The sequence below is a fragment of the Nesoenas mayeri genome (assembly GCF_963082525.1).
Source record: "Nesoenas mayeri genome assembly, chromosome: 16".
Classification (NCBI taxonomy): domain Eukaryota; kingdom Metazoa; phylum Chordata; class Aves; order Columbiformes; family Columbidae; genus Nesoenas; species Nesoenas mayeri.
The window spans coordinates 5,960,181-5,984,558 of NC_137562.1; the positions used below are offsets into that span (position 1 = coordinate 5,960,181).

A 24,378-nucleotide genomic window follows, 5' to 3' on the forward strand; every position below is an offset into this window, starting at 1 on the left:
GGTCAGTCAGGAAGAGCGGGAAAAGCCTTCGGTCAGTCAGTCAGTAAGGGGAGGAAAATCTTGACTTTGGTTTCCACAGAAATTTTCTGCTTTTTCTCTCTGACTTTATGGTTTGACCTCAGATAATGAGTTTTAAGTCCAGCACATGGAATAGCCTTTACTAATTTATTTGGTAATCTCTTTTTAACGCCTTCGTCCCTTCCGGAGAAGCTGCATTGTTCTGCACCAGCCTTCATGGAGGAGCACAGCGTGTGTTCAGTGCCAGCTGGGAGCAAGACCGGCTTCAGGGAAACAAGCCCTTCTGGTCATGAGAGCCATGTCCCTAGGTAAAAGATGTGAAAAACAGCACCCATAGTCTATTCTTGTGGTAATACTAAAGTAGGTAGTGCACCATTTCACCTAATGGGCTCGCACGAAGGTGAAAAACATACTCCCCTACAAAAATGCAGGGGAGAAGGGGCTCTCACACTGCAACCGGCATCTCTGTTCCCTCAGATCTCTCCAAAAGTCTGTAGGTACAGATGGAAATACAGAAAACCGTGACAAAACAAACAGTTTCACTAACAAAAAACCCCATCATTTTTTAAAGACTCTTTCTGCACACAGCGTATCAGCCTCAGGCTAGAATAGAGTGAGAACATCTTTAAAGTATTTTAAAAGAAGAGTTTTTAGTGTTTGAGGCAGGGTAGAGAACCGCATGGCTTTAGCTTTAGTGTTGGTTTATTACATTGCAGATTTTTATTTGTAACTGTTTCTCTTGTCTGTTAATATTGTTTGCTTGCTAAAGGTGCTACAATATTAACCTTTTATGCTATTAATGTTGAAGATTATCTTTTGTGCCATACAGAAAAAAGTATCTGCTCATGCTGCAACATGTTAGAAATGATCAGGCAAAGCCTGTGAGATACACAATGCTGACCCCTTCTCTGCTCAGATTTCACTGTTAAATTAAACCAGAGTGAATTTTAAGTAGGCACACTTGGCCAGTATTACATGTTTGCTTATTAAAATTCAGTTGATCTCTGCAAAAGGAGGCAGAATATCAGCAGGGGGTACACAGGGAATTGCTCTCCTCTTCCTCTTATTTTGCCAAATTTACAACTTCTGTTGGCGAATAAATCAGGAAATTGGGATTGGAACAGAAATCCAGACTTTCAAACTCTGCAGCAAACTTTGAAGTACATCTGAAATAAGACAGTTACAGTGGACAGAACCAAATGAATGAGTAAAATATTCATGAGTATCAAAGTAATGACATGGTTTAGATTTCCTGTCTGTCTATTCTTTCCTCGATCTACCAATACATATTTTTATTGCCTTCAACATTCTAAATTTTGTTGTACTGGAGGTATGCACCATAGTCAGCTTTGCTTACCTCTTTCACCATTTACGGCATTACACATTTAGCTCACTGGCCAACCACTTCCTCTGTGCTTAACAGAATCTCTATTTTGGATATGGCAGTGAGATGTAGGATTTTAATTAGGAGGAAGAAACAAGGAGTCTGAAATTTAGGGAATCTTGGATTTATTTATGAAACTACTACGCAGTAGAAAATGAATGTACGTATTGGCTGCATGACCAGGCCTTCCTGTATTATCAGCGTTGCAAATGCTTTACTGTTTCACCTTTGGAAAGCCATTGGCCTCTCCATGCCCAAGTTCATTCACCTGAAAAACAGAAAAGAAATTCTTGCATTGTGTTTGTTGAATGATCTGATATTATTGGACAAAAATGCTGGTGATGCTAGTAGGGTTTTTTATACAGGTACTATTATGAGTAATGTTTTAAAGTAAAAGATTAATACTTTCCAGAAATTGCTTTCAAAAAATGATAATCTAGTTTCAGCAGAATGAGGAGCTGAGCTACAAAATGGAAGAAAGATATTCAACAGATAGAAGAGAGCTTTAGTGATCCTTCATTATTGTTTAAGGAGACTCATATTTTGTCTTTAAAAATCATACTTGCTGATTTTGTAACAGTCGGGTAATCAATTTTGTGTGGTGTGCACTGGTATTCTCTTATTTTTTCTTAGTATATTACTTAATGACAAAATTGGACTGTGCTGATAAGACTTTGAGGTAGAATAAGCTTTGTCTATTCTTTTAATTCCTACCTAAACTTATAATGGTATATAGCACACTTGTAAGTTTAAGGACAGCTGAATTGTTGGAATCAGATTGCTTATGAAAATAGAACGCATCTGTCATAACACTCAAGCCAGCCCACAGTTTTGCTGTAAGGGATCTGCTGCAAGGTTAATTTGTCTTTTTAGGTGAAAGATACACATTTTATTCTTTTCACAGTGCATCTGCTGTGACTAAGCCTTCATATAATTAAAACTCTTACCAGTTTTTTCAGGGCAGCAGATCATAAGGTTAACATACAATAGTACAACAGGAAGTATTTGTACTCTCGGACATTTTTTAAATTTACAGCATTTAAAAACAACTTAGCCCAGATCATAGCCAAAGCCAATATTACATCATTTATAGCAAAACATTAATCAGTCACAAACCAGCCAGTTGGTCTAAAAGTTCAGCTGGTGAAAAATTTGATGGTTTCAGGACTGAATAGAAATGTAGTTTTAATTGTGTCCTCAGTCATGCATCTGGAATGAGAACTCGAAGATTTTAGGGAAACTGAACAAAACAAAATTAAAAAACAAAAGAGTTCCTCCACATTTTTTAAACAAATATGTCCTCGAAGCAGTTTTGGATTACACGATTTTTGTAGGAGTGGAGATAGATATTCAAAACTCAAAGTAGAACTAGATTTTATCATATGAACTGTACCACTTTTTGTTTGTTTGTTTCAGTTCTGAAGTTCTTGAAGCAATAGAAAATGTTATCGAAGATGTACTTAAAAGCTTGGCCCAAAAAAAAGCACCTGTTCTCACACTAGCTAACAGATCAGATTGGAGGAATATAGAGTAAGTATTATATATTTTGAAGTCCTTCCTTTCAGTAATATATAAATGCCATGAATATAAATTTGATTATGTAACTTCCAGAAAAGTTAATGTTACATAATTCTGTGTTAGAAACAATAAATAATTTGACTTCTAATATAGTAATGGGCAAATAAAAAGTAATGCTTGGTAACCACTCTGCATGAACAGGCATCATGTATTAATTAACAGCAGATCATAACATAAAGGGGACTAATGTAACACTGCTGTAATAAGGGTTAGAAAGGAAAGTTCCTATAAATAATCATTTTCTGGAAGCAGTAGAAACCAGAAATGATAAGTTGTGTTAGAGTGAAAATATCTGGTTTAGGCTGGAAACAATTAATAGCAATTTCATCCTCCAATGCCTTTTCTCTGCTTCCTCTTTTCTTTTTCTCTGCTTTTCCCCATGGTATCTTATTTTTTAAAATGATAGATAAACATCCTTTTGATCTTCAGAGAAGATGCACCTCACTTCTTACTGTTGTATTTCTTGCCACCATGTTGTGTTCAAAGTTCATTACCAGCCAAATAAAGCAAACCAAGTTTCTAAGATGTTATCTAAATTTCAGATCTTATGCCAGCTTATCTAGACAGGATCAGAGAAAAAGCAACCTGTCTGCCTTTGTAGCACAATTTGTAATTTGTAGAAGTTGCTTGTGCAACAATATTATTCCAAGGAGCTCATTTAAACTGAAAATACCTGGAAATGGGAGATTAATTGCTTTCTATAATGCAGAAGCAAAAGGATAATGGAAGCTACCAATCTATTTCTTGCCCTGTAGAAGCTCTGGACGTCAGTGCATTAAAGGATATTTAGATTGATCAGGTTGCAGAAGTGCCTGTGTGTGGACAACCATTTGAGGCTGAGAAAGCATAGCAAACCTTCCATGCCTAACACTTTGGGGGAATACTCATTTAATGAGAACAATAAATTTCTGTCAATCAAAAAACCTGAGGGGCCTGCAGGTAATCAGTTAACTGAAAGGCTTGTATGTTCCAGGGATTTTAATGGCTTGATAGTCTGACAAAAATGTTTCACTCATGTGTCTGTAAAATTAAAATACTATAACAATGATTTGCAATTTTTGGCAATCTTTGGGGAAATGGCTTTCCAGGCTAAAAAAACAAATGCGAGATCTTATTTGCCATCAAAGCACATAGGGGGAAAATGTTCAAATTAAAATAAGTTAACATCACAGTATGTTAAAAATAAGACTCATCAATCACATTTTAAAAAGCTGAACTATAATTTATGGTGGAGAAATGTAATCTCAGATATGCATGTCTGTTGAATAGTGATCTGTATCCCACTTTAATATAGCATTTTAAGAAGAGGAAAACAAAAATAAATAGATAAAAAAAGAATGCCAAAATATAGTATGAATGGAAGAAAATATAGTCAGTGGAGTATTTTTTTCTTCTTTAGGCAGCTTTTTCATACTTAATCTACACAGCTGGAATCTGCTGGGCAGGAACTAGCAGAATGAGAGAATGATTTCATGTTTGAAATGTTCCTTGTAAACATTTGTAGATGCCTAGAGAGGTATTTACTTGAGCATGATGTCAATCGGTGAGAATTCCAGGCCTAAAGCACTCCCATCAGTTTCCATTGTCCAGCTGCAAAAGAGGAAGAAGTTTTTATACAAAACTGCTCTGCTGTATTTAACCTGGGGGAGCAATGCAGCAAAGTTTTGATCACTATTTTCCTCCTGTGCAGTTCCAGTGTAGGGAGCCTGCAAGCAAAACGCACAAATACCTTTTAAATGTTGCAGCACAAAGGCAGGACAGTTCCTTCAAAGCTGGCAGGCAGATGCTACACTGTGCTGCTTGTTCTCACTGTCACTTCACGTACGTGCACCCTGGTGTGTTCTGCCACCCAAAGGATTCATGGAGCAAAAGCTTTGACAAAGAAATTTAGAAATGTTATGTGGTTTTAGATAAACTTATGGCCATTTTATCACTAATACTTTACAAAACCCTGAAATGAAAAAGAATGCTTTAAAGGCAGCACTGTCATATCATAAGGCACTAAAGTAATTTTAAGTAACATAATGAAGTGTCATTAAGAAAACAACTGATTATTTTGGTGAAATGTGCACCTTCAGACATGAAATGGTGAAACACGAAGTAGTGGAGCTCATATAGATTAAACAATTGTTTAGAGAATACGATGGAGCACATTTTTGTTTCCAAAAGTTACTAATGGAATATAATTGAGTTATTCTGATAACAATTTAAGGGCATAAATCAAATAATATTGTTGTAATATGAAATAATAACACTTTTTCATACACTCTACATCAGAAAGTCACTGTTTCAGATCTGATTTGTATTCCGATAATGATTCATATTTTTTTCTTGTGTTGGTTATTCCATTGTTTTCACACTAAATAATAATCACTGATATATTAACAGTTAGAAACACGTATAAAACACTGTTCTTGTCTCTACTTCTGTCTAGAAATACATATCTTAGGCTTAAATTCAGTCTTGAAGTACCTTCTTGAGAAACTTTAATGCTTTGAAGTATATAGGTAAGGAGTCTGAGACTAAATTAACTTACAGACAACAATTTAGATATAATCAATCATTTTACAGTTCGATTGTATTTGTTTGCAATGTATCAGATTTAAAGATTCTGTAGGTCTACAGATGATACCACGTTCTACTACAAGACAAATAAGAAGTGACTGCCCTAGCTCAGCACCAAGATTTGGTAAGATTGGAAAGTACTGTTTTTTCTTGTATTTTAGTTCAAAACTTTATTTAAAAAAATATTATGCACCGTGATTTAGAAGTGTATTGCTAATATAACCGGATATTATGACCAGCCCTTTAGCTTTTCTCTTCTCTATTAAATTATAGTGAGTGACAGTGAAATTAATGCAGCATTCTTACAGTTTCTGCCCTCTCTGACTGACCTCAAAAGTTCTTAATGTAAAAACATCACTCTTCTTCAAAAAGCTGGCTAGAAAAGGAATCTTGGAATCAGGACAATATGCTAATTACATTTTCTAACTCAGTCATTCAATTTCTTGGCCTGGACAGCAGAGCACACATTCCCTCACTTAACTCCATCATTTTTCTTTCTAATTATGCTAGAAATTATTGAGTCTATTGATTAGTACAGTCTCTCTATTTTCACAGCACCTTAAAATATGTTTCAAAGTTTTGTTTTATGAGACATGAATATGAGTCAATATAAAGACAAATTATTGTACATGCATTATGAATATGGATAAAATATTTTTAAATGTCTCTTTTCAGCTCTGATGCTCAAAATATTATCCATGATCTATAAGATGGTGCAGAGTAATACTTATGCAACTAAAAGGTAAAATGCTACATTTCTGTAATTTCAGATAAAGTTGTGAAAAACAGCCTGTAGGATGCAAACCTGTAGGATAATGGATTCCTCTATGTAAAATGCTTTAGGTTGATCTGATTATCCATGCCCTCTATAAAATTCTCACAAACCTGCAGCTGTTTCAGTATTATAATTACAAATATGTTTTGTCTTGATAGAGATATATATTATTCAGACACAGTACTGTTCGGTAGCCAGAGTATTGTGGACAATATAATCAACGACATTTCTTGCATGCTTCAGATACCTCGGAGAAGTCTACATATAGTAAGTGCTTTATTATGAATGTTTTCTAAATCATATAGATTGAACAGAAAGCTGAAGGAGGAAAAAAAAAGCTCTCAGGTGGAAATATATAGTTAAAATAAGAAGTGTCCTTTGTGCAAATGAAACCTAATTTGGGTTTATCATAGCCCTCGGAAGTTTTCCTTCTTCAGAGAAAATTCATAGAGTTTGTTTGCTCCAAAGAGCTTCAGACAAACTGTCAATTAAAATCACGAGGGCTTTTGTCAAGTGAAGGCAATGCTTAAACTCCAGAGTGCAAGGCACCTGTTAAGCAAGTTGTACTCATAGGATTTGCAAACTTGGGGCTTAAATAAAAATATAAAGTAAGTCAGAGATATAACAAACTTTCAAATTTACTTGTTTCTCATGCCTTACAATAATACTTCATATCTAGACATGCAGTTAACATAATTTATTTTAAGTATGTCTTTATATCCATGATGACAACAACATTGCTTAGTGTTTAAAAGGCTGATGGCAGTCAATAATTTCTTATTACTGGAATTATTTTCAGACGTTTCTTGTTTAGCTTGTGCAATACAGTAACATAAAAGCATCTGACTTCCAATTTATCGTATACAACTTACTATTTTTTTCAGCTGTCTACAACTAAAGGTTTTGTTGCTGGTAATTTAAGTTACACTGAGGAAGATGGTACAAAAGTGAATTGTACCTACAGTGCAACAGTATGTATTATAAAACAGTAATTCACAGCACCTACCTTCACATGATCTGCTGCACTTCTTGTAGCTCAGGTTACTGTATACACTTGTTACATAGACCTGTGCTTGTCTTCCTATGCCCAGCACTGTACAACCAAAGCTATATAATATCAGGCTGTTTGGTCTCAGGATTATCAGTTATTTTGGAATTACCAACATTAAAATTACTTGTTTTCTCAACTGATTTTATCAAAAGTGGCATTGAGCTAAAGAGAAGTTTATAACTATGGTTTCATAAGAATCAAGAACCAAAAGTGGTTTGAGGAGATGAGATTCAACTAATCTAGTCCTAAAAGATTTCCTATAGTGGTGCAGAATATAGAAGCAGGAACAGAATTCAGACTTGCTGGCTGTTGCCATGATTTCATGGAAAATGCATTCATTGTAACCCAAATTGGCAATTTCAAAATGGAAAGATAACCTTAGATGCCTACGCTCTGTTCTTCAGCAGAGTATAAAGACCCTTGTTATTAATGCTCTTCTACAGCTCTTTGTATTTTTATTTGTTGAGCTGTTCCACCCTGGCACTAGAGGTGATTTAGCAGTCACAAGTAAAAACAGACCACACACTTCAGTATATACATATTCTTTTGCCAAATTCTTCCTCCGGTTCCTGTTTTCTCATCCATATGCTTGCCAGATTGAGCCAATCCTAATATGAGATCTAAAGTAAACATTACTATGTCTTAAAATTGTTGCTGCAAAATAGTTACAAAATCATGTTATAGGTTAATAAAAGAAAGGATTTAATGGATTTCAAAAACGAATACTTAAATATTTTAAGCCTGTATTAAATTTACACCAAGCTGACTTTCTTTTCTGACTAAAGCAGAAAAAGAAATTATCAGGAAATTGTTATGTCTGTAATGTCCATACAATGAACAGTTGTCTATGACAGTGGCACAAATACTTTTGGAAAGCATCTTGTTGTAACAGGAGGAATCCTGCACAACCATACAATAGAGCAGGGTATGAATGGTTGAATACACTTACAAAGAGGTGAAAATGTCAAGATTGATCTTGTCTATAGAAGATGAATGGTTGTTTCAGGATGTAATTGTGTCCTTCATTACCTAATGTTGTTATTTTAAAATATATCATTTTCTCTATTTAAAATGATTAATCTCATTTCTGTTATTTTAGGCAGTCACTGTGCCATCTAATGTTCAAGGAATTAAAAGTATCCTTTGAGCAAGAACTCTCATTGTAGACTGAAAAAATAAAGTAAAAGCAAAGAATATTCCAAGTTAAACAATGTTCTGGTAATCTTTTCTTTGCTTGTTCACTCTGAAATTGAGTCATGAACACTGCTTTTGGCTCCAGAACAGGTATTTTAGAGCATTTAGTTTTAATTGATTGGTGTGATGGATCATTTTACATGCAGCTAGCCTTAACGGAAAAGATTTAATCTCACATGCCAAATTCATTTTAATTGTAGAAAAGGATGCAACTTTTCAGAGACTCTTGGATGATGATTTCTGCACTAAATTGTCCCCATGTATAATGATTACGGTATGCATCTTATACTTCATATCATCTAGCTAGATGTAAGAATTTAAATTATACTTTAGCATTGTAGTGGTATTCAAACTTGGTCAAAAGATCATCATAAAATTAATATGAAACTTGTCTAACAACTTCTTTTTCCATTTTGCTATCCTGGTAGAAATAAAAAATAGACATTCTAAAGACTTATTTCTTCCAAATATATCTTTATAGCTTGATAGCTTATCAACTTAATGTGCTGCAAACCCAAATGAAACAAAATCGGTTGATTTTGGATTGTACTGAAAGAGCTATGGAGTGTGGAGAATTAATAGGAAAGCATAAACGGAATATGCATACCTACTCCTTCTGGGGCTACTTTGGTCCACAATGAGGAAAAAACTTATCCCCTTACCTAAGAAAGAAATGTTTATTCTGTGCAGCATGCTGTCCAGTTGTAGTCAGTCAAAGCAAGAACTTGTTTTATATTGCTTCATTAGTGCCATAAATATTTTTGAGAAGAAAAGGTGGCTTTTTTACACCAGTTTATACAGATGCCAGGGTACATCTATACACCAACTCACAGACCTTAGAAATTAACTCCTTAAATAAAGGAATGGGTGATACATCTGCAGTGCCTGTAATCCAGGACATCAGCCATGCAGCTCCCGAGCCCATTCCAGCATACAATTTCTCCTGCAAAATAGCATTTTGTTTGTTTGCCCCATTTAAAAGAAAGACGTAAACACGTATATAGCCAGACATTTTAATTAATTTGTAACTGCTTTTATTTTCTTTCCTTAGGGAAGAGGTGTACCAGATCTCAATACACGGCTTTTGGTCAGAAAGCTGCGGGATGCTTTTCAAATTCCTATTTTCACCCTTATGGATGCAGATCCACATGGTAAATATGGTTCAGCAACATATATGGAAAGCAAATTTATGAACCTTAGGCTAGATAGACATGAAGAAAATATTCTTGGAGCAAAATGAGTCTTTTATTGATTTCAAAGGTGTTCACATATACTTACACTAATAATTCAGCACTCTAGTCAATAGTTTACAGTACTGACAGCTAGAAACTACAAGTCTGATGTCAGCAAGAATAAAGGTATTCCTAAAATAAGTCCATGACATTCTGGATGTGCTACTCTGTTACATCAGTGGCAGGCCTGAAATTTCCCTCATTTCATGAGGGATTCTGTGTATGTGAGTGTGCATGCCTTTGTTTGAATACAGAATTTGCATACACAAAATATAGAAAATCTCTTATGTATCTACACGGATACCACCTGAAATTAGGGAGATGACTGCAAAATGAGCAGCAGGTGCTCAGAGCAATAGTATCAAGAGATAAAGATTACATAGCATAAAGACAATTTTTGTGATGTTGGACTGATTATCCTTGGTTTTGGAATGACTATGCAGAGACAGCATGAAACATTTAACTATATAATGGTGACATATTATGTTCAAATTCTATTTATTTTGACATACTCTAAAAATACTTGTAAACCATAAAGAACCTCACTAAGGATAAAGCTGTGACTGTTATGCCATGAAATTGAGTTATTAGTGCAGTCTTCTTCAACATGTCCAGTGTGCAGATAAACAGACACTTGACATTTGGTATTTTGCAACCTAGGTGTGGAAATAATGTGCATCTACAAATATGGATCTGTGGTGAGTATCATTTTTCCACTTCAAATTGTTTCGTAGCCCAGCCTTGAAGCTGGCATGTATGAAATGTTGCAGCCTTTGTTAGAATGGTTACTGCCTTTATAATTTTGTTTCAACACAAAACCACAATTTTTCAGCCTTATGTATCTGCAGAAATGGTTTCTTCCTGCAACAAAAAGAAAGTCAATAACAACGCCAGGTGTTTCATTTAACTATATTTCAGTTTTTCCCTGCTGCACAGGCAGTTTTCAGGAAATCCAAATAGAAAAGTGTTCTCCATTTTGCTTTGTTTCTGCCTTAGAAGAGAAGTGAAGGCTGCAGGGACCTTGGGAGGAGGAGGACGTAACTTGTGAGATGGGTGACTCCACAAAATCATATTATGTTGGTAAAGATTTTATTTTGGGGTGAGAATTCACTTACGGATACATGTGGTAGTGTGGAACATTATGGAAGAAGAGGCAGGGGGAACAAAAAGATGTTATAGTGCACTGCTAAAAGTTGAGTTATAGGAAGACAACGTGAAGGCAGATTAAGGTGAAGGCAGAGGGCAGGAGCAGGTGAGTGAACTGTTCAGTAGAGCCATGGAGAAAGAATATCTAAAGCAAAAAACAAAGAAACAAACTGACTTCAGAAAACTGTCAGAACAAAGAAACAAACTGACTTCAGAAAACTGTCACACACCAAAGATGTCAGAGTTTGAATATATGTCATAGCATATATCTCGAGGATATCCAGGGAGACAGAACTCCCAGGTTTTCAGGTAAGCTGTCACACTTTCAGCTCTCCTACAAAGGTGTGTAAACGGATGGAATGCCATCTTCCAGGATTAAATTAAATTGTCAGATTATTTTGAAAGTCTATTTTGTTCCATAACAGAGCAACAGGTGGATCAAATGAAACTAGAATATGTCAAGCTCATGACACGCAATGGAAGTTTCCTTTACACAACATGTAATTTACCTGTGATACTTTGCTACAGATTGCAAAAATGTTCATGGATTCTAAAAGCAACCTGCCAAAATCAAGTATTGCAGCACCACCACTTCTGGTTCAGAAAGTTGGAGTCACAAACCATGGGGAGCAGGGGGAATATTCTGAGAAGTATCATTAATTGCTTATTTGTTTTAGTACTTTTCCCTAAGATATTTACTGTAGCCATGATACCAGACCAGATGAACCTTTGGGCTAGTTTTAGATGATGTGGATCTTTCCAGCAGAAATGATCTGAAATTTGCAGATCTGATTGTCATTGCTCCTCCTGGTGCCTTTTTTTTTTTTTTTAATGTGTTCAGACTCATATTGACTGAAAAAAAAAAAAAACCCAAAACTATTCATACTAGACGAGCCTAAACTGAACTAGTCTAGAATTTGTCTTAGCGAAGGAATAGTTTCCATCAAGGGGATATGATAAGCTCCAGCTGCACTATTTTTTCCTGTACCATCTTGATAGTGAAAATACCTGTCTTTATAATAAAATCTGACCATGACCTTCGAAGGCATGTATCTCAAATAATTTAAACTAAAAGTCACTGAATGTTATAGTTGACCTTTCTTATTTTAGTCAATGTCATTTGAGGCCCATCATCTCACCGTTCCATCTATAAAGTGGCTTGGTCTCCTTCCATCTGATCTTGAGAGGTTAGTTATTTCCCTGAAAGAAACAGAAGTGTTCTGTTTCATAGACAGGAAATGCAATCTGACTTAATTCACAAAAAGACAACTAACATTTAAATCAATTATTCTTTTTCAAATGGCATTTTGGCTTAACATAAAGAAATAAGTAAGAATGATTTTTTTTTTTTTTTTAAGTATATGAGAAAATTTAACAACTTTATTTTCTTTTCAGATTAAATATACACAAAGATGTCCTGATTCCATTTACAAAGCAAGATCAAAATAAGTTAGCCAGTATACAAAAGAGACCTTACATTGCTTGTCAGCCACTGTGGAAAAGAGAAGTATGTATAAACCTATTGTTTCCTTTTTCTTACTCCCCACAGGACAAACCCTACCATCTGCAACCCTGTTCCCCTTTATGAAGACAAACTCTTAGTAGAGCAGAACCAGAAATGTTTTGTAGCCCCATAAGAAGGCAAGATTGAGGAAGCCCATGCCCACTGTCCCCCTGAGTCATTGGGCCTCAACAGCTCACACGCCAGACCTGGCAGCCTTTCAAGCTTTCCTGCCATTAGCCACCTGATGATCATATGCTCTACATGGGATTTTACTGCTTTCCTAAATATTACAGCATATATTGCATCTTTACAAGCAGGCGAATGCTGACAGCAGTTACTCTGTCCCAGACCTCTTATCCCACCTGTAGCTTTTAAACCATGTATCTCAATTCAGGCATATGTTGTGTGAAATGATTAGAAAGGAAAAGGTTTTGTGTACCTCCTCCTTCCTGTTTATACTCACCTCAGAAATTATTTGTGTTACTCTGAGGTGCACACTACAGAACACATGAACATATGGTAAAATGAATCTCATCTCAGAGGGATTTTGCAGCACCATTTCCAGAAATACTAACTTTACAGTTCTACATGCATATCCAACAAGTGTAAATCTTATTTCAATAATTACCTAACCCTCTATCAGGCTGTTGCATCATCACACATTAATTTTTATTTTATTCCTTTTTTTTTTTAAGCTGGATATTATGGCAGCATCTAAACTGAAGGCTGAAATTCAAGCTTTAACTTCTCTTTCATCAGATTACCTTTCTAGAGTCTATTTACCAAACAAACTGAAATTTGGTGGATGGATATGAATGCTTGTTTGCAAACAAAATGTTTTTCTTGATATTGATTTATTTTGTTAACTGCTCTTAGAAAAAATGCAGAGAGGCAGAGCAGTATGCTTCACGCAGGTCAGGTTTCTTTATCACTTTATCTAGACTATCATTATCTTTTGTTTGTTTGTTTGTTTTCAAACCATAGGAGTAATTACAATTATTTTTTACTTCCGTTCTGTGGCTTCTGCACTGTAACAATGCCAGATGCAATGGTACATATATAAAAAGATAATGTGATATGTTCTTTCTGGCCAGAAAATATTAAGTGGAAAAACATATCAGGGAATTGCTTTGCTTTTTTTCTTAAAGCACAAGGTGATGCTGTACCAACCTGTTTATTTTTGAAGAGAGCAAAAGATTTTGTTAATAATTTATCGCACATGCCTCCTGTTGGAAATTATTGTAAGTACAGCATTGTGACATTTTGTGTTCGCTGTGAATCCAGATTGAAAAGCCAAAGAGAGTTCTTGTTACTGCTAGAAATGTCCCAGAAACCAAATTACTATTTGTCTTCCATGAACAAGTAAGCAAGCAGATGTTACTGATTAAGAATTTAATAAACGATCCTGTTAATGATGCACATCATAACAGAATCCCTTGTTCATTTTCTTTATTTAGTTGGCTGTAAAACAGGAGCAGGAAACCGTGGTGATTAAAGCGTACAACGAATTTTATGTGAGGAAACCAAACTGACTGCATAGAAACTACTTCCAAAATTTATCTATGCAGTCGTCAGCATGGATCCTACAGATAATATTTGCAGTACACTTATCTAGTTTGGGTTTGTTTGTTTTCATTACTGTTCTGCCAGTATGAAATTGAAAAGGAATTCAAATTCCTGTTTTCTTTACTGCACAGTAGCAGTGTTACCATCTGCTGGTAATTTCTAACGCTCAGGTAACAATCAGTCTAGATCCAGAGGAACGCGAGGCTGTTCTCTCAGCAGCTGTGACAGCACCAGGACAGGTGTCACCTGCTGCAGCCCGGTCACACCAGCACACAGCAACAGGCCTGGGCAGAGAACTTCCCTACACCTGGCCAAGGGAGCCTTTGTTTTCAGGAGTGAGTCCTGAAATACTTGAAGCAGTCGACACTATTTTAATTCAAACAGGTGAAGTAGCTGCATTAGTGTCACGGTAACGCCCGAGGGCAGCTGAACGTGCTCGGGCCCGTCTGATCACCCCGACTCCCCCGAGGTCAGGAACCACCACGGGACTCGCACTGTCCAGCGCTCGGTCACCGCCGCTCGGCTGAGTAGGAAGAAGGAAGGAAGGAAGAAGACTCTTTCTCCTTCTTCAGCGGCAGCGCCGCGGAGATCCGCAGCGGCCCCACGGCGCGGGCTGGGCTCCTCCCGCCACGAAAATAGCGGGAAACCACCCCCCGCCCGAAACTTCGGCACCGCTCGGCCCGGCTCCCACTCCCCGGCCACGCCCCCGCCCCTCGGCCACGCCCCCGCCCCCGGCCACGCCCTCGGTTCCCGGCCCCGTCCCGCCTGACCAGAGCGCAGGCGTGGCCCCCGCCCCCCCGGTCGCGGCGCCTGCGCAGATAGTCGCGGCCTGTCCCGGCGCCGCCGCGTTCGCGCTGGGCTGCACCGCGGGAGGCAGCGGGCGGAGCGGGCCCGCCGCACGGGTGAGTGAGCGAGGGTCGATACCGGGCCCGCCCCGCGCTCCTGGGCGCTTCCGCCTCGTCTGCGGGCGCACTCGGCATGTCCCGCCGAACGGCCGCTTCCCGCGCCGGCCGGTTCATCCGGCGGGGCAGCGGGATCCTGGGCCATGGCGCGTCCGCTGCTGCCGGGCGGCCCCTTCGCCCCGCAGCGAGATCTGTAGGCAGCGGGGCTGGGCCCTGTGCCCAGGGGAGCAGCTGCGGGGAGGAGTGAGGGGAACGGCGGGTGAAAGCGGAGCTGGTCCGTGCCGGCGGGGCGGGGTGGCCGGCCCGGGAACGTCAGGGATCCGACTGCAACAAGACGCGTGGTTTTATTTATTCAATTATTTTAAGCCTTTTATATTTTTGCAGCCCTAGGTGGCTGCTGGGCGGGGCGGGGGCTGTGCCCGTGTAGGGGCTGCGGCGGGGACACCCTGGGGATGCTCCGAAAGCCTTTTCCTCGTTTGCAGGGCAAGGATGAGTCTGTTTGGATCAACATCGGGGTTCGGTACGGGAGGTACCAGCATGTTCGGCAGTACGACTGCGGATAACCATAACCCCATGAAGGTACGTGCATTGCCCCCTGTGGGAGCCTCTCTTCTGCTGCTGTGTTCTAATTAGTCACAGCAGACTTACTAATTTACCCAATAGAAGTGATAGTTTTAAACTGTGACTCGTTTTGTTTTTCTTGTGTCCCTTACAGGATATTGAAGTAACATCTCCACCTGATGACAGCATATCATGTTTAGCGTTTAGTCCACCAACATTGCCGGGTAATTTCCTCATTGCAGGATCATGGGCAAATGATGTAAGTACCCACAGTCAGACCTGCAGGTCATTAAAGTGTGAGCATTGGTGCATAAACTACAAAATGTGATCATAAAACTTGTGCCGGGGCACCTGAAAATCTTCCTCTTTGCAGAACTGCAAAAGTTATCTCTGGTCCCTGGTGAGACCACACCTGGAATATTGTGTCCAGTTCTGGGCCCCTCAGTTCCAGCAGGACAGGGAACTGTTGGAGAGGGTCCAGCATAGGGCAACAAAGATGATTAAGGGAGTGGAGCACCTCCCTTATGAGGAAAGGCTGAGGGAGCTGGGTCTCTTTAGTTTGGAGGAGACTGAGAGGTGACTTTATTAATGTTTATAAATATATAAAGGGTGAGTGCCATGAGGATGGAGCCAGGCTCTTTTCGGTGTCAAACAATGATAGGACAAGGGGTAATGGGATCAAGCTGGAACACAAGAGGTTCCACTTAAATTTGAGAAAAAACAACTTCTCAGTAAGGGTGACAGACACTGGCCCAGGCTGCCCAGGGGGGTTGTGGAGTCTCCTTCTCTGGAGACATTCAAGACCCACCTGGACATGTTCCTGTGTGACCTCACCTGGGCGTTCCTGCTCCAGCAGGGGGACTGGACTAGATGATCTTTTGAGATCCCTTCCAATCCCAAACATACTGTGATACTGTGGTGACAGAGCACTAAGTTTGACATAGTTGAGCTCCTTCGACTAAGAAATTCAGTTGTAGTTTTCAGATAAGTCATTTTTCTGCCTCTGTGTTTTAAGCTTCAGCTCACAATATGTAACCAGTGTTTTCCTTGATAGATTTTTATTACTTTTTCCCACTTGTTTGTTTTTTAGCTCCATTTTCTTATTAGCCTAACACAGTTATGCTTTGCTTAGTGAAAGAACCATGAACACAGTGGTAAATCATCCAGTTTGACAGTGTAGTCTCAAAAAGATTAAGCTCCTCCAACCTTATAGAAGTTTGTTTGTGTTGAAGGGTGAGATCCCAACTGGCCCAAAGAGGGATGGGAAACCAAACGTGAACGTGGTCTTTAACTGTTCTGTTCAGTCTGTTGGCCGCAGTCTGCAGTGGGCAGCTTATTCCCAGCTGGTGGTTCAGGGTTCTCCAGGCGAGAACTGGGAGGTGTTAAGTGATTGTAAGGTACCTTTGAGGTGGGGCTGAGTTGTGGTGGTACAGATAAAAGAAACATAATTGGAGAAAATAAGGTTTCATTAGTCCTGAAAAACAGCTTGGTGTTTATAATCACACTTTACATTGGATAAACTGGGGCTGAGATCTTCAAGAAGAGAAGTCTCTTAAGTTCTTGGTGTTAATATGTCTGTATGTGCTTCTGTTACAGGTTCGCTGCTGGGAAGTTCAAGATAATGGACAGACAATCCCAAAGGCTCAGCAGATGCACACAGGGCCTGTACTAGATGGCTGCTGGAGTGATGTATGTTCCTACTTAAAAATAAATAGTTTTTACCAAAGCCCTACATAAGTTGGCGTGTTGTTTCCAGGCAGATGCAAGAGCCACATGTAGCTGCAGCCTGTGATTATTGTATAGACTTATGTTACTGTAAATATGTGCTAAGCGTATCTGAATAGAGTCCACTAATATAGGCATAAGAAGGGTAAAAGAAAGTTTGAAAGTAAGAATGTATTTAAAGCCAGATAATAACTAGCACAGTTTTCTCATTTATGATGTACAGTTGTAAATAAATTTCTATTTTTGTGTTCTTTCTCTTGAAATTCTTCTGTATGTTTCATGAATGTTATGCCATTATTAGAAGTGAATAAGATGTGGCAGTTTTCTAATAGATACTGTGTGATAGAGCTATTTAATCTCCTTACTCTTGGTTTTTAGGATGGGAGTAAAGTATTTACTGCTTCCTGTGATAAAACTGCCAAAATGTGGGATCTCAACAGTAATCAGGCTATTCAGATTGCACAAGTAAGTAAGCAAGGCCCAAGCTATTAGTTTATTAGTTGTTATGGGCTGTGTGTTTGGTTTTGTGGTTTTTTTTTTTTATTTTTATTAAAAGCTACATTTACTAGCCAATTAAGGTAACGTGTAGTGCTTCTGAAGTAGATACTGCTACTTGACAAAGAGGTTGTAGGGTGCCTTTTATATTTTTGAGATAATGAAGTGTGCATGTATAGGGAGACCTGCAATCAAAGTGATTTGAATAACCTGTGCAGCCGTTGTCTCTGTTTCACTGGAGAGAGCTCTTTCCATTGCTGCTGTGATCTCACTAAGTAACCCCACTGCATTATAGGGGGAAAAGACATTTTAAGAAGTCATTGAATTCACTTTTACAAGTACCAGGTTTCTGCTGCAGCAGTATCAGGGATTAGAATTTACATTCTCCATTTAGAAGTGAATGTCTGTTCATAGAACATGTACTTATAGTGATTAAGTTACCAGCTGTGTAATGTAAGAGGAGAGTTAGTCATTTTAATGATTGCGTCTTGTATCTTATTTGAGGTGATAAAATTCAGATTCCTAGCCTTGATTTTTAAGATTTTTGTTGGTGTAATTAATATAGGCCTTTCTTCTGTAGACCTTGGCAGAAGAAGCTGGTTTTTTATTAATTTGTAATAAATAATGTACTGTATTAAAGTGTTGATTTCTAGCATGATGAGTAATATCCTTTATAAATAAATAGAAAGTCCCGCTGTTCATAATCTGTATTTCTGCTGTGACCATCTTCTTATATAGGGTGACTTGATTGTAGTGCTTTGTGTCAGGAACTTTTTTCTTATGTGGGTGATTTTTACAGCACTAAACAACACAGTAAGGTCATGACCAGCCTTTATCCTAACTGCTGTGACTAAAATAATCACTTTTCTTGAATGGATAAAAAGTGTAAATACATACAAAACTATGAGGAGCATAAGCAAAGAATATGGAGTGTTATCTTAGTAAATGTATACGTGTTTGTCCTTTTTTTTTCCTTCAGCATGATGCTCCTGTAAAGACCATCCATTGGATTAAAGCACCGAATTATAGCTGTGTGATGACAGGAAGCTGGGATAAAACTTTGAAGGTATGATTTTTACCTGAACCAATGGGCACAACATGTGCTTGTAATGTATATGAAAATACTTATATGAAATGAACATATTTTATTAAACACCAATATAAAAAAACAGATTAATGGAATAGCCTCATTTCCCAGAGAGTTGCACTTTTCACACTACAGACAAGAATGAAACAACTTGGTACCTACTGCTTTCTCTTGGCTAAAGTAGATTAAATGGTGTATCCTCAACTCCAAGCGTAAGTTTGTTCATTTCTGTGTTTCCATCAGTTCTGGGATACCCGTTCACCAACACCTATGATGACATTGCAGCTCCCCGAGCGATGTTACTGTGCGGATGTGGTAAGCCGTGGTATACAGTAAACTGGTGTCAGGTAGATAGCTGGGGAATGAATAAACCAGTGGTCTTTGAGGCTTCTGTAGGTCAGCACTAAGTAACAACTGTTAATATAGAATAATAGAATAGCATTTGCTTTTTGTATGATTTTGGCAATAAAACATCAATTGATCTTCTTGATCTGGCTCTGGAAAATAGTATTTGCAGCATACAAAACATGTTTAGTATCCTTTCAACATCACAAAACCATATGAGCACTAGGATCCTTTCTGGATGAGTTTGAGTTACCACTATTGTGATTTGCATTGAAAGAGTCAGCTAATAAAAGATTTTTGGTATGTTTAATTTTTTAATAGCAGGGAAGAGCTGATTTTGTTTGTTTGTTTGGGGTTGGTTGGTTTATTTGAAGATTTGTCTACAAACTGACATTGTCATTTCTCTTCTCCCCCTTTCCCTCCCTCTCTCCACCCCAGAAAAGAGAGCAATTCCTGTAACTTCTTCAGGGATTTCTGTGAAATAACAAACAGAATTCTCTGCCATGCTATTAACACAAATGTCTCCCAACCTATTTTAAAACCCAGGTTCATCCCATGGCTGCTGTGGCCACTGCAGAAAGGGGTTTGATAGTTTATCAGTTAGAGAATCAGCCTTCCGAATTTCGAAGAATAGAATCTCCTCTTAAACACCAGGTGAATTGTTATATTATTACAAGTGTATTTATACAGACTGTTGAAATTCTGGGCTCACCATTTTTGGTAAAAACAAACAACATTTCAAAACCGAAGTACGTTATCTTTACATGGTGCTTGTCCTGCTTTGCCATTGATTTGTTGTTAATCTTCATAAGGATTTAGAAATGTAAATACTGTGGCTCGGATTTTCAACAGAGTTTGATGTATCTCTTGTCCTTGCTTGTTTTTGCTTTACTTTGCATTGATGTATATAATGTTATGTGTCCCTATGGAAAACAGAAAATCTGGCCCTCAGGCCTCTCTCTAAAATCCTCTGTATCTTTCTCAAATTTAGCATCGCTGTGTTGCTATTTTTAAAGACAAAGTGAACAAACCTACTGGATTTGCCCTTGGAAGTATTGAAGGAAGAGTAGCTATTCATTACATCAACCCCCCAAATCCGTAAGTATCATTTAATAAAACACCCTTTCCTGCTTGCTCAGTTTACAATAAGGGAAGTAAAAATACCTTTGTTTTTTTTTTCTTCCCTCAGTGCAAAAGATAATTTCACTTTTAAATGCCATCGCTCCAATGGAACAAACACATCAGCACCTCAGGATATCTATGCTGTAAGTCTTCAGCATATACCACTAGATCATTTACACAGGGCAATATGCACTCTTAATGTAAAATTGGCTATGAAGTTTTTATTCTCTTTGACCTTTTATCTTGCCTAAAGTTTTCTTAGACCTATGTTTAAAGTTCAGTCATAGTTACACTATTAAGGAAGGTCCTTTTCTGCAGGTTTCCTGCAGCAGAGACTTTGGGTGTGCATTCTAGAAATTCTGTTAAAATAAATAATTGGTTGACAAGGTACAGAGCAGCTCGAGCTGGTGCCTCCTGAAGGGGAGTCCTCAGCAGGAAAAAACTTGTCCAATTATACCCCCCAATCCCACCCCCATTGTGTCATTCCCAGCCAATTGCAAAATCAGGGGCTGGGGTCCCCCTGTTCTTCCTTGGATCTCTTCATTTTTGTCAGGCGGGCTGTCAGTTCAAGTTCTGACCTTCAGCTGCTATTCTGCACCTGCACAAAAGTAGCTGGCAATAGCCAAACATTCTCCTTGAAGACTCTGAGGCCTTTTTTACTTAACAAAGCAGAAAGTTCAGAGGTTCACAGCTTGCAGAAGTTATGTGATGCAAACATAATTATGTTAAGCGAATTCTGTATGAGCAGTTTGTAGCCAAGTTCTCTAAGAAGCAGTATACCAAATAATTCAGTAAGCTAAGGCATTCTGTTTCTTCACACATAGGTTAAAAAGGACAAATTTTTGTACTCCCCTTAAAACATGCACCAGATCAACCATTCATAAAATCGTCTTGGTGGAGATGACACTTAATTTTGCTGACACTGAAGCAATAATTAATATATTTATGTAATGGGATTATGCATTAAATTCTTAGGTACCACAAAAAAAGATTATGCTTTCCGTGTTGCTTTGATGGGGTTTTTGTGGTTGGTTGGTTTGTTTTTCCAGAGAACATATCTGAAAATTTTTAGAAAAATAAGAACTGTATCTAGTTCAAAAAAAAAAAAGTCTTTCCTGTGTACCTGCTGTTTTGGGATTCAGCACGTGTTGAGTGTTCTTGTGTGGTGGTTTACATAGTATTCTTGATGATTCTGCAGGTAAATGGGATAGCATTTCACCCTGTCCATGGTACTCTTGCAACAGTAGGATCTGATGGTAGATTCAGCTTTTGGGATAAAGATGCGCGAACGAAGCTAAAAACATCGGAACAACTTGACCAGCCGATATCTGCTTGTTGTTTCAACCATAATGGCAATATATTTGCATACGCTTCCAGTTACGATTGGTCAAAGGTAAGAAAGGTTTAGACTCCTACTCGCAGTTGACAACTAAGACTGTCCTTTCCACGCGAGGCTTTTGCTGTTCTTCATCAACAGTAGCCGAGTCTTTCTAATTCCACAAGCGTGCGAGAGAACTCAGGATGCTTGGTTTAGACTTCTGATGAAATGTAACGCTGAAGTAGTGCATTCTTTGGTTTTTAGCTTCAGTTGGATCAGATGGCTGAACAATGCTGGTTTGCAAATGTGGGTGAGGAAAATTTTGGGCTTCCCTTTGAAAAAAAAAATGACCTTATCTAATTTAAAAGATGGAAAATATAAAGTGAAACTGGATGGCTGTTAAAGCTCTAGTTTCTTCTCTGTCTAGAATGGCATTTAAAAAAAGTCCTATTGAGCTCTTAGTGGTATCTGTAAAGTAGAGCTTGGAGATACAGGATTGTTTTTTTAATGAAAAGCTTTTTATAACTTAAAATGGATAAACCTCCCTATGGCAAGTTTTTTCTAATCCACCGATGTTGTCCAATATCTGGTCTTAAAGACTTGACAATTAAATCTTAATAAACTAAACTAATGGAATATTCTTATTCTTGCATTTCAAGGTAATGCTGATATTTCATCTTTGACAAGAGTAAACAGAGGTGCTTATTTTCTTTTTAGGGTCATGAATTCTATAATCCACAAAAGAAAAACTACATTTTCCTGCGAAATGCAGCGGAAGAGTTAAAGCCCAGGAATAAGAAATAGTGAGTATGAGTCTGACTTGTGTTACTCTGCTGTTATTCTGCCATTCCTGCCTCTGCTCCACTGCTCTTCTGCCATCTGTGCCCTGTTGCACCACGGTTCAGCCAACTTTGGATCGCTCACATTTAGCAGGAACTGTAAAAATTACATTAAATGCAATCTGGCTTGCTGGAGAACATCGTTTCAAATTAGATATTCCGATGTGTATGAGGAAGAGGGACTGGTGTTCACACAACCGACCGTTCCACAGCAATAATGAAATTGCAGCAAAGTCAAAATTGAGGTTACATGTTCCTGCTTAGAAGTACGACCATTTGTATCTCTGGATTTATTTTAGTAGTGCTACATTAAAATACGTTAATTATAATAGTTCTGGAGAAGTTGTATAAATACTGTATTTTTTGTAAGTACTTGAAGAATTGCAAGTAATTCTTGTCAAAGGAGGCTTGTTATTACTTATTATTCAGGGGTTCTTTCATTGCTTTCTGATTTTTAAAATGTGAGTATTGTCTACTGTATACCAGGAAGAAATGCCCTGCAAATTGTTTTTCCTCATTTTTTAGGTGAATTTGGTAGGTATGTAAGTGGCCCAGAGCAGTGACAGGAACTCGAGACAAATGACGAGCACAGTGCAAGTTGCAATTGAGCTTTTTCTTGCGCTCCACCAACAGATGGGACTTTGAGCCAACGATCCTCGCACTTATTCTGATCCAAAGGAGAAATTGTCAGTTGTGCCAAGTGATGTATAGCTCAGTAATACGAGCAAACCTTTTATTTTTAGCGTTTTGTTCATGACCAAACCAATGTGTGCAACATATTTGTGACCTAAACTGCTTTAAAAGTGATACCTTTTAAGAGTTAAAAGTTGGTTCTTTTACATCTCTCTTAATATGTTTTTGCCTCTGAACAGGGGTTTCTGGACTGAAAAAAGTACTCATTTTTGTATTAACTAGAAAATAGTGCTGGTGAGTTTCATCCTGATCAAAAATGCTGTGAAAAAACAAACAGTGGGCTATTGCTGACATGGATCTACCGCTGTTTACTCTTAACTACCTAGTTGTATACATGCCAAAGTTTCTTAAAAGTGAATGCTTACTATTCCTGTTTAACTCTTGTTTGTTTGATAACGACTAAATAAAGGTGGGAGGGCGCATGTATAGAAATACCTGTCACATTGTACAAATGATCTGTAAAGCTGTACGTTGTAACACTTATGGTTATGGATTCATGCTACGTTTCAAATAAAATTTGTACTAAATGCTTTTTTATATTCAGAATTTTTATTATAATAACATGGGCAAGGGGGTTTGCTTTGCTTCTGAAAGCAGCTTCTTGTCCTTCCACTGGAATTCAGACACATTTTGCTGAAAGTAAAGTACTTTTCCTCCAGCTGCTTGAGCTGCAAATCTCATTATTTTTCCAGTTGCTTTTTCATTAGGAGTGATTCTTGTGGTTTTGCATCAAAGAATTAAAGGACTAGTGTGAAAGGCCTTTTGTTTCAGGAGAACGAGTCGTGTTCCTTGCTATCTCAGCAGCCAAACAGCTGATGACTTGTCTTTAGCGTAAATGATTCACACTGTCTTCAAACCCCCCATGGCCAACCAGCCTTTTACTTCCACGCTCTTCTCTATGCTCTTCAGCAGTTTTTGCTTGGCGTCTATTTCTTTTTTGGGTTAATTCTATAGTTGAGGAAAGTCCACAGAGTACATTCTGCTGTTCTTTAGAGTTGCTGTTTCTGGGTTTTATTTCTCAGGGGTTTTTTTTCCCTACTACTTATGTTTTGCATGGTTTTACATTTCACATTCATGGACTATTTAAGACAGGAAGGAGTTCCCAGCAGTTATATCAATAGCTGGTGATTTGCCCAAACATTTCTTTTGGTTTTAAATTTTTAAAGGTTGTGATTGTTACGCTGTACTCTTGGGTTGTTAACACGTTTTTCCAGACTTCCCAGTCAAATGGATGGTACCGAGCAACTGCAGGGTCAGCGCCTGTGACCATGGATGGCA

The 24,378-nt window shown here is 38.1% G+C and overlaps 2 protein-coding genes across 3 annotated transcripts; both read left to right on the top strand.

Annotated features, from left to right (window-relative positions):
* Positions 1-234: 234 nt before the first annotated feature.
* On the top strand, positions 235-13,417 carry SPO11 (SPO11 initiator of meiotic double strand breaks; the record flags this gene model as incomplete). Its single annotated transcript, XM_080354433.1, has 14 exons — positions 235-326; positions 1,983-1,986; positions 2,775-2,932; positions 5,581-5,669; positions 6,221-6,287; positions 6,479-6,587; positions 7,205-7,291; positions 8,471-8,507; positions 8,730-8,839; positions 9,617-9,716; positions 10,458-10,495; positions 12,054-12,130; positions 12,339-12,450; positions 13,143-13,417. 14 exons carry the CDS (start codon positions 235-237, stop codon positions 13,260-13,262), a joined length of 1,200 nt encoding a protein of 399 aa, XP_080210559.1. The 3' UTR covers positions 13,263-13,417.
* A 1,433-nt stretch (positions 13,418-14,850) lies between these two features.
* Positions 14,851-23,637, top strand: RAE1 (ribonucleic acid export 1; the record flags this gene model as incomplete). Of its 2 annotated transcripts, XM_080354823.1 has the most annotated exons (13): positions 14,851-14,915; positions 15,398-15,494; positions 15,631-15,735; positions 17,073-17,165; positions 17,580-17,666; positions 18,676-18,762; positions 19,027-19,098; positions 19,675-19,782; positions 20,120-20,226; positions 20,318-20,393; positions 21,449-21,643; positions 22,286-22,371; positions 22,933-23,637. In XM_080354823.1, coding segments are annotated over exons 2-13 (1,107 nt in total). In that variant the 5' UTR covers positions 14,851-14,915; positions 15,398-15,404. The 2 variants fall into 2 exon arrangements, with proteins under 2 accessions (XP_080210949.1, XP_080210950.1); XM_080354824.1 differs by lacking the exon at positions 22,933-23,637 and having other exon boundaries at positions 22,286-22,372.
* Positions 23,638-24,378: the final 741 nt, after the last annotated feature.